At 46.5% G+C, this 19,796-nt stretch overlaps 1 protein-coding gene across 1 annotated transcript in view; it reads right to left on the bottom strand.

Moving 5' to 3' along the window:
• LOC134934223 (mucin-3A-like) overlaps positions 1-10,798 on the bottom strand; it is an 87,687-nt gene extending 76,889 nt beyond the window's left edge. The window contains exons 1-2 of the mRNA XM_063929708.1: positions 10,698-10,798; positions 10,492-10,589 (exon numbers count right to left, since the gene is read on the bottom strand). Coding sequence (XP_063785778.1) covers positions 10,492-10,589; positions 10,698-10,798 — 199 coding nt within the window. The remainder of the gene's footprint in view (positions 1-10,491; positions 10,590-10,697) is intronic.
• Between the last annotated feature and the right edge of the window lie 8,998 nt (positions 10,799-19,796).

Here is a 19,796-nt window from a genome sequence, read left to right on the forward strand (position 1 = left end):
AACAATTAGTCGTGCGTCAAAAAGTAGGGGCGTGGCTTCATAGGGGAGGGGCGTGGCTACAGTTATGCCCCCAGATTTGCCCCAAGTAGTTGTGCCCATAGCAGCGCCGCACAGACACTATAGGTCAAAACTGACCTCTAGTGTCTGTCACTGGAGCCGACTGCAGCGGACGCCCACACAGCCCACGGCATCTGCTGCACCCGGGGAGCGGGGTGCTGGTAGACGGCGGTGCCTGCGGCCGCGCCCCGGGCTCCGTCACTGCTTGCTCGCACCAAGAACCGCTCCTGCCCTGCACACACATTACACACATGTCCATGGATCTTCAGGCCCCGCTGCCGGCATTCTGCCGGGTGGTATGCCGCTGTCAGAATACTGACAGTCGACATCCCGCGTGGCGGAAGTACTCCATTGTGACAAGCAGGCCTGCAACCATTACAGAAAGCAATTTTGACACAACCATGTCAGTGAATATTTTTTAGTGTCCCTCTTAAAACACGCTGATATGTGTGGTAGTCATTTCAATTAAAACGGGCCTCTGAAAATGGGGGGGCAGGGAGAGGATGAGTATTCCCCCCCCCCCCCTCCCCCCCATTTTTCTTGTTTTTTGTTTGGTTTTGTTTGGTTGGTTGGTTGGTTGGTTGGTTGGTTGGTAAATGCTATTTTTGTTACAGTAAAGTGTTTAAAAAACATTTGTGTTAGTTTCTTTTAATGTAAGTTAATTTGTTAGTATACACTGGAATTATTTGGCAATGGGGTTTTTAATTGTATATATAAGTATGCACACTATTTAGGGGGTACATTAAGGTAAATGATTAGCTGAGGGCTGAATAAGCACAAGGCCATATAAGAACCACATTTTTTGTGATTGGTTGTTTATGACAAAGCAGTTGCTAGGTGGTTTTTCCAAGGGAGCTTGGAAATTTTTCATAGGTTGTTTTCCTTGTCCATCAGTATTTGTGGGTGTAGGCTTCAGTGCATATAAAAGCTTGGGTCATGTGCTTCATACTTCCTCTTGCCATTTGGACAGCCCCTCCCACCCTCGCTCACATTTTTTCTCTGATGTCCCTTTTTGTGCTCTGGTTTTTTTCTCTCCTTTTGACGGCTATTAAAAGCCAGATAGGTGGGAAAGTCACTACCAGCCAGCAGTTATTAAGGCCTAAGTGGTCATTGTGGGGCACCCTCTTTTGTAAATACAGCGAGTGTGTCCTTACCCTGCGGGTGGACAATCGGACGCTCTCGTGCGGGAGCATCCATATTTGCCGAAGGAAAGGGTGGTGAGTCCTGCACAATGTGGGTTAGGCATGTAGGAGGTGGTTGTTTGGTAGTCCCCTCGTCAGTTTTGGTGGATTAATTATATGACTGGAGCTGGCGTTGGTAGCGCCTTTCTTTTGCCATCCTCCAACATAAAATCTAGTTTAAAGATTCAGGTCAGCTATCAATAACTACCGTCTGACCTTTTAAATCTAGCTATTGGTTTCCATGTCTTTATTTGTAGTGCTAAGCTTGCTTAAAGTTAAAGTGTAAGTTATCATAATAAAATTATGGGCGCCTTATCATTTTTAAACACTTACATGTAAGAACACTATTTAGGGAGGACAATTTATCTATCTATCTATCTATCTATCTATCTATCTATCTATCTATCTATCTATCTATACATATATATATATATATATATATATATATATATATAGCTTACTGTAATGTGTTTTTTCACATGCATGTACGTACTTGTTTTTCTTTGGGGGGGGTTAAAATATTGTATTTGTTTTTTTAACTTAGATACATTTGTAGAAATGTTTATTTATTGTAAATGTAGTTTAAATGTATATTTTTCATTGTTTTTCCAAAGTGTCACATACAACTCACCAATTTTAACCACCTCTATTTTTTTGAGAGTTTTTAGTAATAGGTACGAGTTTCAAACTCAGAACCTATTACATTGGCTGAGTTATATGTGCAAACTGGAAAAACATCTGGATCCAAAGTTTGAACTGTGCGAGTTTCGGAAGTCTGGAAAACATGCAAGTTTGCTTGTTCTTGTACCCTATTACATTGCTTGAGTTAACAAAATATGCACATTTTGAAAAGTCGGACCCTATTACATCTGGCCAACAATCTGTGTTATTATATTTACACCTATTTGCAGAAATATTAATCACAATATCCTGACAAAAAATATATTGCATTTTAATTAATCAAATAAAAAAACACCAATCAGCACTAAAATGAATGTCTAAAAACAAATAATTTTATATATATATATATATATATATATATATATATGCAGATCTGAAAAACAATTACAGTGGTGCTTGAAAGTTCGTGAACGCTTCAGAATTTTCTAGATTTCTGCTGAAGTTTGGCCTAATACTACAGTTCCTCAGATTTTCACAGTCCTAAAAGTAGATAAATAGAACCAAATCAAACAAATGAGACAAAAAAATTAGACATGCTAATTTTTTATTATTGAAGAAAATGATCCAATATCACACATCTGTGAGTGGCAAAAGGATGTGACTCTTTAGGCTTAGCCTATACTTTGAAGGTGAAATTAGAGTCAGGTATTTTCATTCTCTGGGATGACAATCAGGTGTGAGTGGAAAACCTGTCTTTTTAAAGGAACAGGGATCTATCAAAGTCTGATGTTCACAACACGTTTGTGGAAGTGTATCATGCAATGAACAAAGGAGATTTCTGAGGACCTCAGAAGAAGTGTTGTTGATGCTCATCAGGCTGGAAAAGGTTACAAACCACCTCTAAAGAGTTTGGACTCCACCAATCAACAGTCACACAGATTGTGTACAAATGGAGTAAATTCCTGACCATTATTATCCTAATAGGCGTCTAATAGTCTGCAAGGTCACAAAGGAACTCATGGTAACCTCTCAGCAACTGAAGGCCTCTCTCTTATTAGCTAATATTAACGTTCATGAGTCCACCATCAGGAGGACGCTGAACAACAATGGTGTATGGTAGGATTGCAAGGAGAAAGCCGCTGCTCTCTAAAAAGAACGTTGCTGCCCATCTGCAGTTTGCTAAAGATTACCTGGACAAGCCAGAAGGCTATTGGAACAGATGAGTCCAAAATAGAGCTTTTATGTTTAAATGAGAAGCATCATGTGTGAATAAAGGAGAACACTGCATTCCAACATAAAAACGTCATGCCATCTTTGAGACACAGTGTTGGTGGTAGTATCATGGTTTGGGCCTGTTTTGCTGCATCTGGCTCAGGATGACTTACCATCATTGATGGGACAATGAATTCTAATTTATACCAGAATATTCTAAAAGAGAATGCCAGGACATCTGTCCATCAGCTGAATCCCGAGGGAATGTGGGTCATGCAGCAAGACAACGACCCAAGCACACAAGTCATTCGACCAAAGAATGGTTTGAGAAGAATACATTTAATATTTTTGAATGGCCAAGTCAAAGTCCTGACTTTAATCTAATTGAAATGTTGAAAGACCTGAAGTGAGCAGTTCATGTGAGGAAACCCACCAACTTGCACCACAAGCAGTCTACCAAACCCAAACCTGTTTACATGACTTGACATTTTCACATTACACCTCAACAAGTTGGCTATAAATTTCAGCTGCTGATGTGCCCTTAAAATGCGGAAATCTGATCACACTATGAACCTAAATAATTGACCATGTTTCTGCCAGTCCCTCCATCTTACAACTGATATTGGTACAGAATGACTGATATTAGGCACAGTCTAATGGTTGTGAGGTAAAAAAATTGTCTACCTGCTCTGGCCTGGTGAGAAATTAGAATGAAATAGAAAACATTACACATGTGAGAGGTCTTGTTTCTTTAATTATTAAACTACTCTCAGAATATATGACAAACACACTTCTCGAAACAGCAAATTACAGGCCTCAAGTCAGTACGCTACTCAGACCTGTCATTGCTTCTGCGTGGGTAAATAGTGCTATCGAAAAGTGGGCAGACAACTTGTCTTCTGAAATAGATACCCTAGATAGGGATAGCATCCTCTTGACACTGGGTTATATCAAGGACACTGCAGCATACCTTAAGGAAGCTGCGAGAGATATTGGTCTTTTGGGATCATATGCCAATGGAATGCTGATCCTGATTCCAAGAAAAGTATGGAATCTCTACCATATAAAGGTAAGGCCTTATTTGGCGACGGCCTTGATGATTTGGTATCAACAGCTACCGCGGGTAAGTAATCCTTTTTACCTTATGTTCCTCCACAACAAAAGAAAACGCACCACTATCAGATGCAGTCCTTTCGGCCCAATAAATACAGAAAGAGCCGAGGTTCTTCCCTCCTTGCTACTAGAGGAAGAGGTAAACGATCACCAGCCTTGTCAGGCTCCCAGGAGCAGAAGTCCTCCCAGGCTTCTGCCAATTCCACCGCATGACGTTGGGGCTCCTATGCGGGAGTCTGCACCGGTGGGGGCACGTCTCAAACTCTTCAGTCAGTTTTGGGTTCATTCGGACCTAGACCCATGGGTTTTACAAATAGTTTCCCAAGTGTACAAGCTGGAGTTTCAAGACGTTCCCCCTCGCCGGTTTTTCAAATCGGCCTTACCAACTTCTCTTCCAGACAGGGGGGTAGCTTGCGACGCAATACAAAAGTTGTGTCAAAATCATGTTATCGTCAGGGTTCCCCAGTCACAACAGGGAGAAGGTTTTTATTCGAGCCTGTTTGTGGTCCCGAAGCCGGACGGCTCGGTCAGACCAATCCTCAACCTGAAATCCCTAAATTTCTTCCTAAAGAAATTCAAATTCAAGATGGAGTCTCTCCGAGCAGTGATCTCCAGTCTGGAGGAAGGGGATTTTATGGTCTCGGTGGACATAAAGGATGCCTACTTACATGTTCCCATTTATCCTCCGCATCAGGCTTACCTGAGGTTTGCAATACAGGATTGTCATTACCAATTTCAAACGTTGCCGTTTGGTCTGTCCACGGCTCCGAGGATTTTCAACAAAGTGATGGCGGAGATGATGGTTCACCTGCGCAAGCAAGGAGTCACGATTATCCCGTACTTGGACGATCTCCTGATAAAGGCGAGATCCAGGGACCAGTTGGTGCAAAACGTTGCACTCTCCCTGACAGTTCTTCAGCAACATGGTTGGCTCCTAAACTTGCCAAAATCACAGTTAATTCCGACGACGTGGTTGTCCTTTTTGGGAATGATATTGGACACAGAACTACAGAGAGTATTTCTTCCAGTGGAAAAGGCTCTGGAACTTCAGAGTCTGGTCAAACAAATTCTGAAACCAGCAAGAGTGTCAATCCATCAATGCATTCGGTTGCTGGGGAAGATGGTTGCGGCCTACGAGGCCATTCAGTTTGGCAGGTTCCATGTCAGAGTGTTCCAGTGGGACCTGTTGGACAAGTGGTCCGGGTCTCACCTACACATGCACCGGAGGATAATCTTGTCTTCCAAGACCAGGGTATCACTCCTGTGGTGGCTGCACAGCTCTCACCTCCTAGAGGGGCGCAGGTTCGGGATACAGGACTGGATCCTAGTGACCATGGATGCAATTCTCAGAGGCTGGGGGGGCAGTCACAATGGGAGAAAACTTCCAAGGAAGATGGTCAAGTCAGGAAACTTGTCTCCACATAAATGTTCTGGAGTTAAGGACCATTTACAACGGCCTTCTGCAGGCGGAACATCTTCTTCGAGATCTGCCTGTACTGATCCGGTGTAGTATGTCAGGAGACCGCAGGTCAGCATACCGACGCCGGGATCCCGGCAGCATACCGACGCCGGGATCCCGGCGGGGAGGGGCGAGTGCAGCAAGCCCCTTGCGGGCTCGGTGGCGACCTGCGGTCGCCACGGGTTCTGTTCCCACTCTATGGGTGTCGTGGACACCCACGAGTGGAAATAGTCCCTGTTGGTAGGCATGCCGACCATCGGGATAGTGAGGGGGCGGGATGCCGGTGGAGGTCATGTGACCGTCGGTAACCCGACCGCCAGTCACATGAATACCACCCATTCAGTTGGACAATGTAACAGCAGTAGCGTACATAAACCGTCAGGACGGAACTAAAATCAGAGCGGCAATGGCAGAAGCCACAAGAATTTTCCGTTGGGCGGAAAAGCATACAAGCGCTCTGTCAGCGATCTTCATTCCATGAGTGGACAACTGGGAAGCAGACTTCCTCAGTAGACACGATCTCCATCCAGGAGAGTGGGGCCTCCACCAAGAAGTTTTCGCAGAGGTGACAGGTCTTTGGGAAGTTCCTCAAGTAGACATGATGGCATCTCGTCTCAACAAGAAGCTTCAGATATATTGTTCCAGGTCAAGGGACCCTCAAGCAATTGCAGTGGATGCTCTGGTGACACCGTGGGTTTTTCAGTCGGTGTATGTATTCCCTCCACTTCCTCTCATTCCAAAAGTTCTAAAGATCATAAGAAGAACAAGGATCCGGGCGATCCTCATTGTCCCAGACTGGCCAAGGAGGGCTTGGTATCCAGATCTTCAGGAATTACTCATAGGAGATCCCTGGCCTCTTCCTCTGCGCGAGGACCTGTTACAACAGGGGCCGTGCGTATATCAGGACTTACCGCGGCTACGTTTGACAGCATGGCAGTTGAGCGCAGGATCCTAGCCCATAAGGGTATTCCCAGTGAAGTCATTCCCACACTTATTCAGGCCAGAAAAGGGGTAACGTCTAAACATTACCACCGTATTGGAGAAAATATGTTTCTTGGTGTGAATCCAAGGGGGCTCCTATGGAAGAGTTTCGGCTAGGACGTTTTCTCCATTTTCTACAAGCAGGTGTGGATGCGGGCCTAAAATTGGGCTCAATTAAGTTACAGATTTCAGCCTTATCTGTTTTCTTTCAGAAACAACTGGCCTCCCTTCCAGAAGTTCAGACTTTCGTGAAAGGCGTGTTGCACATCCAACCTCCATTTGTGCCTCCAGTGGCACCGTGGGATCTTAATGTGGTGTTGCAGTTCCTTCAATCACATTGGTTTGAACCTTTACGGAAGGTGGAGTTAAAATTCCTCACTTGGAAAGTAGTCATCTTGTTGGCCTTGCCATCTGCAAGGCGGGTGTCTGAGTTGGCGGCCTTGTCTCACAAGAGCCCTTATTTGATCTTCCATGAAGATAGAGCTGAATTGAGGACATGTCAACAGTTTCTACCGAAGGTGGTTTCCTCTTTCCACATGAACCAACCTATTGTGGTACCTGTGGCTACTGATGCCTTCGCTGAGTCAAAATCTCTGGATGTGGTCAGAGCTTTGAAGATTTATATCGCCAGAACGGCTCAGATTATGAAAACAGAGGCTCTGTTTGTCCTGTATGCTCCCAGCAAGGTTGGGTGTCCTGCTTCCAAGCAGACCATTGCACGCTGGATCTGTAACACGATTCAGCATGCTCATTCCACGGCTGGATTGCCGTTACCGGAATCGGTGAAGGCCCATTCTACTTGAAAGGTGGGCTCATCCTGGGCGGCTGCCCTGGGGGTCTCGGCATTGCAACTTTGCCGAGCAGCTACTTGGTCGGGGTCAAACACATTTGCAAAGTTCTACAAGTTTGACACCTTGGCAGATGAAGACCTTAAGTTCGGTCAATCGGTGCTGCAGAGTCATCCGCACTCTCCCGCCCGTTCTAGAGCTTTGGTATAACCCCATGGTTCTGATGGTGTCCCCAGCATCTTCTAAGACGTATGAGAAAATAGGATTTTAATACCTACCGGTAAATCCTTTTCTCTTAGTCCGTAGAGGATGCTGGGCGCCCGTCCCAGTGCGTACTGTATCTGCAGTTATTAGTTGTGGTTACACACATGTTGTGTTACGTTTATTGTCAGCATGTTGCTGCAATTGTTCGTGCCGTTGGCTTGTGTTCTGTTGAATGCCACGTTGTGCGGCATGCTTGAGGTGTGAGCTGGTATGAATCTCACCTTAGTTTAACAATAAATCCTTTCCTCGAAATGTCCGTCTCCCTGGGCACAGTTCCTATAACTGGAGTCTGGAGGAGGGGCATAGAGGGAGGAGCCAGTTCACACCCTTTCAAAGTCTTAAAGTGCCCATGTCTCCTGCGGATCCCGTCTATACCCCATGGTTCTAATGGTTTCCCCAGCATCCTCTACGGACTAAGAAAAGGATTTACCGGTAGATATTAAAATCCTATTTTTGCCCCTACAGAAGAAAATATTTTGGTTGTTTGATTAAACTAAAGGTGGGTATACACTAGGCGATGTGCTCTATGTGTTCCCTTCCCTTTTGGGGCGGTCGGCGGCAGTGCTTACACACTGAGCAATATGACAACCATATCACTCAGTGACGTCACGCCGCGGCCAGGACATGCATGCAGTTTTTGGGACGAAAGCCCAAATTGAGCTGAATGCACATTAACGACCCGCGGGGCCACACATCGCTTGGCGGCGGCATACACACTGGCCAATATAGTAAACAATGTCTCTCAGGAAAGGTGAAAATGAGCGATGTCGTTTACTTTCTCGGCAAGTGTGTATGCACCTTAAGATACCAGTAGGCTTAAGGCAATCCGTGGTCATCAAAGTTGAAGATGTCACCATACTCATCATCTACCTCATCACTGTTAATGTCATCAGCACCCAATATTAGCTTGGAATCCACAATTACAGTCTCTGTAATTGTTGGCAAAGGTATTCCTCATATAATTTGTAGTTTATGTTGATGAACATCAGTTTTTCCACATTTTTTGGAAGTAGCCTCCTGTGGCAATCACTCACAAGGTTTCCGGCTGTGCTAAACACTCCGCCTGAGAACACACTGGAGGGTGGCCTCTTCCTGGGCACCATAGCTAATTTGTACAAGGGGCTCCAATATTTTGTTTTCTCTTAGTATTCAAAGTAACAGTGAGATCATTAAAGTGATCCCCCACTATTCTATTGATGCTTACTACTTCAGATTGAGTTATGGTAGAGGTCAATATACAGTATGGGGATGTAGTTATGATCCCAGCAGTCAGCATACTGACACCGGGATCCCGGCCACCAGAATGCCAGCACTATTCCCACTCATGGGTGTCCATGATACCCATAGAGTGGGAATAGAACCTATGGTGAGCACAGCGAACCATCAAGCCTGCAATGGGCTTTGTTCCGATCGCCCCCTTGTCGGCATTCTGGCGGGCAGGATCCCAGCGTTGTTGTGCTTAACGCTGGTATACCAACCGCCGGTAACCCATTCCCAACCCAATATATGTGGGCATTTATTTTAAGCCTGACCAGACGTCATAATCTTGTTTCACTCTGGTTCACTAAGTTGACTCGTCAACATTAGTGGGTCTCCTGAAAAAGGAGAAACTGAAGTAGGAGACATGTTGAGGGTAGATTAGATGGGCCAAGTGGTTCTTATCTGCGGTCAAATTCTTTGTTTCTATGAAGTGGTACATGAAACATAGAAATTTACTATGAATCGTGTTTTCTGGAATCTTGTTTTCTGAATGCATATGGACTTGTGTTTTTAGCGCCAAGTTTTCTCGAAGCCTTGCCAAACTGTCCTGATTCTTTCCAATTTGATCCACATTAGTAGAGTGGGCATGATGGCGGATTAAACATTCATGTGGCCTGGGCCTAGGTGGTCTCAGCCCAACATGTGCGCTGTTAATAGCACCCAGGACATTAGGCATGCAATTCTACAAAAAGCTAACCTGACTACATGCCACTGTGACTCCTGACTGGGGAAGCAGATACAGGTTTCAATCAGGGGTTTGAATGCTGCCATAACATGGCCGAGGTAACGGGATATGGTGAATTGTGATATCCCTTGCACTCTACCAGTGACAGACTGGAAATTCCCAGTAGCCAGAAAGCACAACACACCCAGAAGCGTATGCAGGCCTAAGAGTGTGTGTGTGCTGTCTCAGTGTCTAGGTCTAGTTTTACAAAGTCATACAGACGGAGGAAGTTGGTACGATTGAGCTGGAACATCTACTGTCTATGACCTCGCCATCAGACAATGCATTCAGGTTCAAATGCCCCATGAAAAATGTGGGCTGTGCAGCCTCTGTGGTACCTGCATATCCTGATGACCCTATTCAGTTTCTTGCCCCTCAGCCTCTGATACCCCAGCCATGTTCTCTAGAGAGTTTCTAAAGCAAACTCTGCCATCTTCCAAACACACAAATGAATGCAGCTGATTTGGCCCTTTTTGTACAGTATGCATTACAATTGTGTGCTCATTCATTTCAACTATAAACCCATGCAAACATGCTGCTATTGAGGTGGTTTATTTTAAACTTCTATTTTGGGCAGATTTTGCATCATTCTCGGGCGTGTTTGCAAACACGACTCTTGTCAAATTTCCATGTTGTATCCTTTGAATAAAAAGTACTTGCGAGTTAGTTTAATGGTGTATTGAATTCTATTTGCATGTTTGGGTTGTATTGCAGTTCAAATCGTGTTTTCACTCCTGTGTTTGACATTAGTAAATCTCTGAGATTGAAAAACTGCCCAAACACACACAAGAATGCAAACTAGGGCCAACACTAATCTATGTAAATTTATACCATCATTTGCTCCTTGAGCTGACAATTTGATTTCTAGGAGCTCTTGCATCTTGAGATCTTTATCAGCTGGAAAGAATGACATTAAATAGGATTTAAACCTAGGAGCATGCATAGTTGCCAAATTGTAGTGATTAAATTGCAAGATGTTTCAAACCCTTTGGTCCTGGCAAAGCGAATAAAGAACTTGATCTACAAGTCCGACATACATAGCAGATTTATTTAGTTTTATCTCCTTCAGCTTCTCTAGCTGCTTTTCCAGTAGTTTAAGATTTATGACCTGACTCAGACTTGCAGGGTCTGAACTCATTTCATAGGTAACAACTTCAAATATTTTCAGTAGGTTGCATAAAACCAAAGTATTCTCCAGTGTTGCGGACTAAGGTAACATGCCCCCTCTCCCTATCTCATAGCTTGCTGTGTACATCATGATAGAGTATTGCTGTTCCTCCAGTAGCTGAAGAATATAAAAGATGGAATTCAACCTTATCACATCTCTTGCTTCAGTTGGTGGTATGGCAAATGTCTCTTTTCTTCCAGCTATTGTAGTCTTCTACATACAGTTGCTGAATGCCTGTAATGCCTAGCAATTTTATGGGCCACTGCCAGCATCTTCTGCATGTCATTGAAAAAAAGAAAAATCGGAACCATCAAGTTTGTTGTGTGAAGTATGGTATGTGTTTTTAACTTCACCCAGTACTAGTACTCATACAATGGGGGTCATTCCGAGTTGCTCGCACTTAGCAACTTTTTGCTGACCATGCGATCAACTAGACGCCACCTATGGGGGAGTGTATTTCTGCATAGCTGTGATGCGAACGCTTGTGCAGCCCTGCTATGCAAAAAAAAAGATTCCTTTAAAACAAGACCAGAGTAAGAGTTACTTACCCTGTGCGATCGATCCAGCTATGCAGGTCTCGGAATTGACGTCAGGCATCCGCCCCCCAAACGCCTGGACACGCCTGCGTTGGACTCGCCACTCCCATAAAACGGTGAGTATCCGCCCCGGAACGCCTCCCCGCTGTCAATCTTCTTGCGATCGCGTTAGCAATCACTTTCTTCTTTCTTCTGGTCGCTGGGCAACGATGCGTGTGCGCCTTGTGGGCGCCGCGCAGGCGCTGTCCCGACCCTTTCCACCGCTGAGACAACCAGTTTCGTGCGAATGAGTCAGAATGACCCCCTATGTTAGTTCTGTTACTGGGAATGGCAAATCCTGTGCAGAGTATTAGCCGCGTAAGTGGTTTTGCTATCTGCTTGTTAATGAGCGGGCATTGTTTGTTAGATACTGCTGCTGAAGGCAATACACCCACCCAGTGGGCTGTCACAGTCATGTAATCTTAGTTTGACCAGTACCACTTGTCCAAATATCTGTAGTTAAGTGGATAGACAATACAGTGGCATTTTCTAGGCAAAGAATAACTTTTCTCTAACGTCCTAGTGGATGCTGGGGACTCCGAAAGGACCATGGGGAATAGCGGCTCCGCAGGAGACTGGGCACAAAAGTAAAAAGCTTTAGGACTACCTGGTGTGCACTGGCTCCTCCCCCTATGACCCTCCTCCAAGCCTCAGTTAAGATTTTGTGCCCGAACGAGAAGGGTGCAATCTAGGTGGCTCTCCTGAGCTGCTTAGAGTAAAAGTTTAAATAGGTTTTTTTATTTTCAGTGAGACCTGCTGGCAACAGGCTCACTGCATCGAGGGACTAAGGGGAGAAGAAGCGAACTCACCTGCGTGCAGAGTGGATTGGGCTTCTTAGGCTACTGGACATTAGCTCCAGAGGGACGATCACAGGCCCAGCCATGGATGGGTCCCGGAGCCGCGCCGCCGTCCCCCTTACAGAGCCAGAAGACTGAAGAGGTCCGGAAAATCGGCGGCAGAAGACGTCCTGTCTTCACTAAGGTAGCGCACAGCACCGCAGCTGTGCGCCATTGCTCTCAGCACACTTCACACTCCGGTCACTGAGGGTGCAGGGCGCTGGGGGGGGGGCGCCCTGAGACGCAATAAAAACACCTTTTTTGGCAAAAAATACATCACATATAGCTCCTGGGCTATATGGATGTATTTAACCCCTGCCTATTTTTACATAAAAAAGCGGGAGAAAGGCAGCCGAAAAAGGGGCGGAGCCTATCTCCTCAGCACACTGGCGCCATTTTTTCCTCACAGCTCCGTTGGAGGAAGGCTCCCTGACTCTCCCCTGCAGTCCTGCACTACAGAAACAGGGTAAAACAAGAGAGGGGGGGCACTAAATTGGCATAAAAATATATACAGCAGCTATATTAGGGAAAAACACTTATATAAGGTTATCCCTGTATATATATAGCGCTCTGGTGTGTGCTGGCAAACTCTCCCTCTGTCTCCCCAAAGGGCTAGTGGGGTCCTGTCCTCTATCAGAGCATTCCCTGTGTGTGTGCTGTGTGTCGGTACGTTGTGTCGACATGTATGAGGAGGAAAATGGTGTGGAGGCGGAGCAATTGCCTGTGTTAGTGATGTCACCCCCTAGGGAGTCGACACCTGACTGGATGGTCTTATGGAAAGAATTACGTGATAGTGTCAGCACTTTACAAAAAACTGTTGACGACATGAGACAGCCGGCAAATCAGTTAATACCTGTACAGGCGTCTCAAACACCGTCAGGGGCTCTAAAGCGCCCATTTCCTCAGGTCGATACAGACACAGACACGGACACTGACTCCAGTGTCGACGGTGAGGAAACAAACGTATTTTCCAGTAGGGCCACACGTTACATGATCACGGCAATGAAGGGGGTTTTGAACATTTCTGATACTACAAGTACCACAAAAAAGGGTATTATGTGGGGTGTGAAAAAACTACCCGTAGTTTTTCCCGAATCAGATGAATTAAATGAGGTGTGTGATGAAGCGTGGTTTTCCCCCGATAAAAAACTGCTAATTTCTAAAAAGTTATTGGCATTATACCCTTTCCCGCCAGAGGTTAGGGCGCGTTGGGAAACACCCCCTAGCGTAGATAAGGCGCTCACACGCTTATCAAAACAAGTGGCGTTACCGTCCCCTGATGCGGCCGCCCTCAAGGAACCAGCTGATAGGAAGCTGGAAAATATCCTTAAAAGTATATACACACATACTGGTATTATACTGCGACCAGCAATCGCCTCAGCCTGGATGTGCAGTGCTGGGGTGGCTTGGTCGGATTCCCTGACTGAAAATATTGATACCCTGGACAGGGACAATATATTATTGACTATAGAGCATTTAAAGGATGCATTTCTATATATGCGAGATGCACAGAGGGATATTTGCACTCTGGCATCAAGAGTAAGTGCGATGCCCATTTCTGCCAGAAGAGGATTATGGACGCGACAGTGGTCAGGGGATGCGGATTCCAAACGGCATATGGAAGTATTGCCGTATAAAGGGGAGGAGTTATTTGGGGTCGGTCTATCGGACCTGGTGGCCACGGCAACGGCTGGAAAATCCACCTTTTTACCCCAAGTCACCTCGCAGCAGAAAAAGATACCGTCTTTTCAGGCTCAGTCCTTTCGTCCCCATAAGGGCAAGCGGGCAAAAGGCCACTCATATCTGCCCCGGGGCAGAGGAAGGGGAAAAAGACTGCAGCAGACAGCCTCTTCCCACGAACAGAAGCCCTCCCCCGCTTCTGCCAAGTCCTCAGCATGACGCTGGGGCCTTACAAGCGGACTCAGGCACGGTGGGGGCCCGTCTCAAGAATTTCAGCGCGCAGTGGGCTCACTCGCAAGTGGACCCCTGGATCCTGCAGGTAGTATCTCAGGGGTACAAATTGGAATTCGAGACGTCTCCCCCTCGCCGGTTCCTGAAGTCTGCTTTACCAACGTCTCCCCCCGACAGGGAGGCGGTATTGGAAGCCATTCACAAGCTGTATTCCCAGCAGGTGATAATCAAGGTACCCCTCCTACAACAGGGAAAGGGGTATTATTCCACGCTGTTTGTGGTACCGAAGCCGGACGGCTCGGTGAGACCCATTTTAAATCTGAAATCCTTGAACACTTACATAAAAAGGTTCAAGTTCAAGATGGAGTCACTCAGAGCAGTGATAGCGAACCTGGAAGAAGGGGACTATATGGTGTCTCTGGACATCAAGGATGCTTACCTCCATGTCCCAATTTGCCCTTCTCACCAAGGGTACCTCAGGTTTGTGGTACAGAACTGTCACTATCAGTTTCAGACGCTGCCGTTTGGATTGTCCACGGCACCCCGGGTCTTTACCAAGGTAATGGCCGAAATGATGATTCTTCTTCGAAGAAAAGGCGTCTTAATTATCCCTTACTTGGACGATCTCCTGATAAGGGCAAGGTCCAGAGAACAGTTAGAGGTCGGAGTAGCACTATCTCAAGTAGTACTACGACAGCACGGATGGATTCTAAATATTCCAAAATCGCAGCTGATTCCAACGACACGTCTGCTGTTCCTAGGGATGATTCTGGACACAGTACAGAAAAAGGTGTTTCTCCCGGAGGAGAAGGCCAAGGAGTTATCCGACCTAGTCAGGAACCTCCTAAGACCAGGCCAAGTGTCAGTACATCAATGCACAAGGGTCCTGGGAAAGATGGTGGCTTCTTACGAAGCGATTCCATTCGGCAGATTCCACGCAAGAACTTTTCAGTGGGATCTGCTGGACAAATGGTCCGGATCGCATCTTCAAATGCATCTGCGGATAACCCTGTCTCCAAGGACAAGGGTGTCTCTCCTGTGGTGGTTACAGAGTGCTCATCTCCTAGAGGGCCGCAGATTCGGCATTCAGGATTGGGTCCTGGTGACCACGGATGCCAGCCTGAGAGGCTGGGGAGCAGTCACACAGGGAAGAAATTTCCAGGGCTTGTGGTCAAGCATGGAAACGTCACTTCACATAAATATCCTGGAACTAAGGGCCATTTACAATGCCCTAAGTCAGGCAAGACCTCTGCTTCAGGGTCAGCCGGTGTTGATCCAGTCGGACAACATCACGGCAGTCGCCCACGTAAACAGACAGGGCGGCACAAGAAGCAGGAGGGCAATGATGGAAGTGGCAAGGATTCTTCGCTGGGCGGAGAATCATGTGATAGCACTGTCAGCAGTGTTCATTCCGGGAGTGGACAACTGGGAAGCAGACTTCCTCAGCAGACACGATCTTCACCCGGGGGAGTGGGGACTTCACCCAGAAGTCTTCCACATGATTGTGAACCGTTGGGAAAAACCAAAGGTGGACATGATGGCGTCCCGCCTCAACAAAAAACTGGACAGATATTGCGCCAGGTCAAGGGACCCTCAGGCAATAGCTGTGGACGCTCTGGTAACACCGTGGGTGTACCAGTCAGTGTATGTGTTCCCTCCTCTTCCTCTCATACCAAAAGTACTGAGAATCATAAGAAGGAGAGGAGTAAAGACTATACTCGTGGCTCCGGATTGGCCAAGAAGGACTTGGTACCCGGAAATTCAAGAGATGCTCACGGAAGACCCGTGGCCTCTACCTCTAAGAAAGGACCTTCTCCAGCAGGAACCATGTCTGTTCCAAGACTTACCGCGGCTGCGTTTGACGGCATGGCGGTTGAACGCCGGATCCTGAAGGAAAAAGGCATTCCGGAAGAAGTCATCCCTACCCTGATCAAAGCCAGGAAGGATGTAACCGTACAACATTATCACTGTATTTGGCGTAAATATGTTGCGTGGTGCGAAGCCAGGAAGGCCCCTACAGAGGAATTTCAACTGGGTCGTTTCCTGCATTTCCTGCAAACAGGACTGTCTATGGGCCTCAAATTGGGGTCCATTAAGGTTCAAATTTCGGCCCTGTCAATATTCTTCCAAAAAGAACTGGCTTCTGTTCCTGAAGTTCAGACGTTTGTCAAGGGAGTACTGCATATACAGCCTCCTTTTGTGCCTCCAGTGGCACCTTGGGATCTCAATGTAGTTTTGGGATTCCTAAAATCACATTGGTTTGAACCACTCACCACTGTGGACTTAAAATATGTCACATGGAAAGTGGTAATGCTGTTAGCCCTGGCTTCAGCCAGGCGTGTCTCAGAATTGGCGGCTTTATCCTATAAAAGCCCTTACCTAGTTTTTCATACGGACAGGGCAGAATTGAGGACTCGTCCTCAATTTCTCCCTAAGGTGGTTTCAGCTTTTCACTTAAACCAGCCTATTGTGGTACCTGCGGCTACTAGGGACTTGGAGGATTCCAAGTTGCTGGACGTAGTCAGGGCCCTGAAAATATATGTTTCCAGGACGGCTGGAGTCAGAAAATCTGATTCGCTGTTTATCCTGTATGCACCCAACAAGCTGGGTGCTCCTGCTTCTAAGCAGACGATTGCTCGTTGGATTTGTAGTACAATTCAGCTTGCACATTCTGTGGCAGGCCTGCCACAGCCAAAATCTGTAAAAGCCCATTCCACACGGAAAGTGGGCTCATCTTTGGCGGCTGCCCGAGGGGTCTCGGATTTACAACTTTGCCGAGCAGCTACTTGGTCAGGGGCAAACACGTTTGCTAAATTCTACAAATTTGATACCCTGGCTGAGGAGGACCTGGAGTTCTCTCATTCGGTGCTGCAGAGTCATCCGCACTCTCCCGCCCGTTTGGGAGCTTTGGTATAATCCCCATGGTCCTTTCGGAGTCCCCAGCATCCACTAGGACGTTAGAGAAAATAAGAATTTACTTACCGATAATTCTATTTCTCATAGTCCGTAGTGGATGCTGGGCGCCCATCCCAAGTGCGGATTGTCTGCATTACTTGTACATAGTTATTGTTACAAAAATCGGGTTATTGTTGTTGTGAGCCATCTTTTCAGAGGCTCCTTCTGTTATCATGCTGTTAACTGGGTTCAGAAGATCACAAGTTGTACGGTGTGATTGGTGTGGCTGGTATGAGTCTTACCCGGGATTCAAAATCCTTCCTTATTGTGTACGCTCGTCCGGGCACAGTATCCTAACTGAGGCTTGGAGGAGGGTCATAGGGGGAGGAGCCAGTGCACACCAGGTAGTCCTAAAGCTTTTTACTTTTGTGCCCAGTCTCCTGCGGAGCCGCTATTCCCCATGGTCCTTTCGGAGTCCCCAGCATCCACTACGGACTATGAGAAATAGAATTATCGGTAAGTAAATTCTTATTTTGTTTAGCATCCCAATACAGGTGAGGAATTGCTGTTCTGGAAAATTTGAATTGAGATGGAATGTGGTAGTGGTGACATGATCTCATCTAATTGACTAAAACTAGATGCATTGGTGGCAGATATTGGAGGATGATTTAAAACCAGCATAGCCATGATGGCTTCAGTGATCTGTTGTAGAACAGGGTGGCAGCCTTCATAGTTGGTTCCACTTGCAAATGATGGCTTCACAACATTGTTGTTTAAAACTAATGCCCTTCTTGGTCCCCTTCTGTGATGAGATTTCACCCCCAGCAGCAGAAGCCCTAGCACACAAAGATTTTTCTTGGCAATCTCGAATTGCATTTATGGATTCATTTTGCCTTTACAAATTGGGTGCAGGAGCACAAAGCTCCGAAAAGTATTGAGGAGTTTTATCATGAAGGTGCTGGTGGTGGAGATTGCATGTGCTGGTATCTATCCATGCTTCTGGTAGCTGAAGCTGGACTGCTTGTTATTATACTGTATATGCTTTTCCAGATTTAGATAAACAACTTTCATGAATTTGCTGCAAATTAAGTAATAGGGAGGAGGTGCCTAGATGGTTATTGCCCCGGGTGTGGCATAGAAGATCTATACTGAATAGATAGACAATCAATAGGTCAACATCATATGGTTGACGTGCATTAGGTCGACAGGTACAGAATATCAATAGTCAATAGTGGTCAAGGTCAACAGGAACAAATGGCCGACAGGGTCAAAAGGTTGACATAATAATGGTCAACACAAAAGTGTCACGGCTGAGGTTATTTGTGAACCCGGACTAGTACTGGACACTGGGTTTAGTCTTGAGCACAGTGGCCAATATCGGGCTGGCTTAGTCAATGATCCGCTCATCCAGACGTGGCAGTCAGGCAGTGTACTCTATGAGGAAAGGTGACCAGCCATGGGTACTGGAACACTGGTGGTGGAAGCCACCAGTGCAATGGGTAGCTGGGTAGTCACCTAATGGACAGTTACTTGAGAACTGGTGAGTTGACGGAATGCTGGGAGGATCAGCAATGCAGGAAAGTCACAGATCACTGTCTGGAACCAGTGTGATAGCTATCGACGAGGCTGAGGACATCAGCAATGACTGTAGCCGAAGCTGAGAATGTTGGCAGTACTTGTAGACGAAGCTGAGGATGTCGGCAGTACTTGGAGATGAAGCTGAGGATGTCAGCAATATTTGAAGAGGAAGCTAAGGATGTCAGCAATGGGATCTGGTCTGTTTAGGTCGACCAACATAGGTCGACAGTCACTAGGTCGACAGAGATGGAAGGTCGACAGGGTTTCTAGGTCGACGTGTGCTAGGTCAAAAGGTCGACATGAGGTTTTTTACATTTTATTTCTTTTTTTGAACTTTTTCATACTTAACGATCCACGTAGACTACGATTGGAACGGTAACCTGTGCCGAGCGAAGTGGTAGCGGAGTGAGGCACCTTGCCCGAAGCATGGCGAGTGAAGTGAGCCATGCGAGGGGACACGGTGCACTAATTGGGGTTCCCGGTCACTCTATGAAGAAAACAACACACACAAAAAAAACCTCATGTCGACCTTTTGACCTGTCGACCTACCACACGTCGACCTAAAAACCCTGTCGACCTTCCATCCCTGTCGACCTAGTGACTGACGACCAACAGTGGTCAACCTAAACATTGTTGACCTAAATACTGTCGATTTCATGATCCACACCCATCAGCAATACTTGTAATCGAAGCTGAGGACGTCGGCAATGCTTGTAGCAGAAGCTGAGGATGTCGGCAATGCTTGTAGCAGAAGCTGAGGACGTCGGCAATACTTGTAGATGAAGCTGAAGATGTCAGCAACACAGGTCTCCATATGCTGGACAGCTGAGGTAGCGCAATGGGGGTTCCGTATGCTGTGCAGTGCAATGTCGACACTGCTGGTTTCCCTGTAGCTGTGATGTGGTGGTTCTGCACAATGGATACTGCAATGTTGTAATCAGCAGTGGCAGGTTTTCTGGATACTATGGTGTGCTACTTTGCGCATTGGAGAACTGGAAGCTGGCAAGAACCAGCAAAGTCTCTAAGACCGCCAGCAAGTAGAGCCGCAGGAAGCCCAGCATCAGACGCGGCACGCCCAGTCAGCCCCCAGGGTCCCCTGCGCACTAGCCGCGGGAGCATGACTACGTCACAGTCACACTCCCAGCAGGATAGGAAGTGGAGGTGGAACACAGC

Source organism: Pseudophryne corroboree, chromosome 6 (genome assembly GCF_028390025.1).
Source record: "Pseudophryne corroboree isolate aPseCor3 chromosome 6, aPseCor3.hap2, whole genome shotgun sequence".
NCBI classification, from domain to species: domain Eukaryota; kingdom Metazoa; phylum Chordata; class Amphibia; order Anura; family Myobatrachidae; genus Pseudophryne; species Pseudophryne corroboree.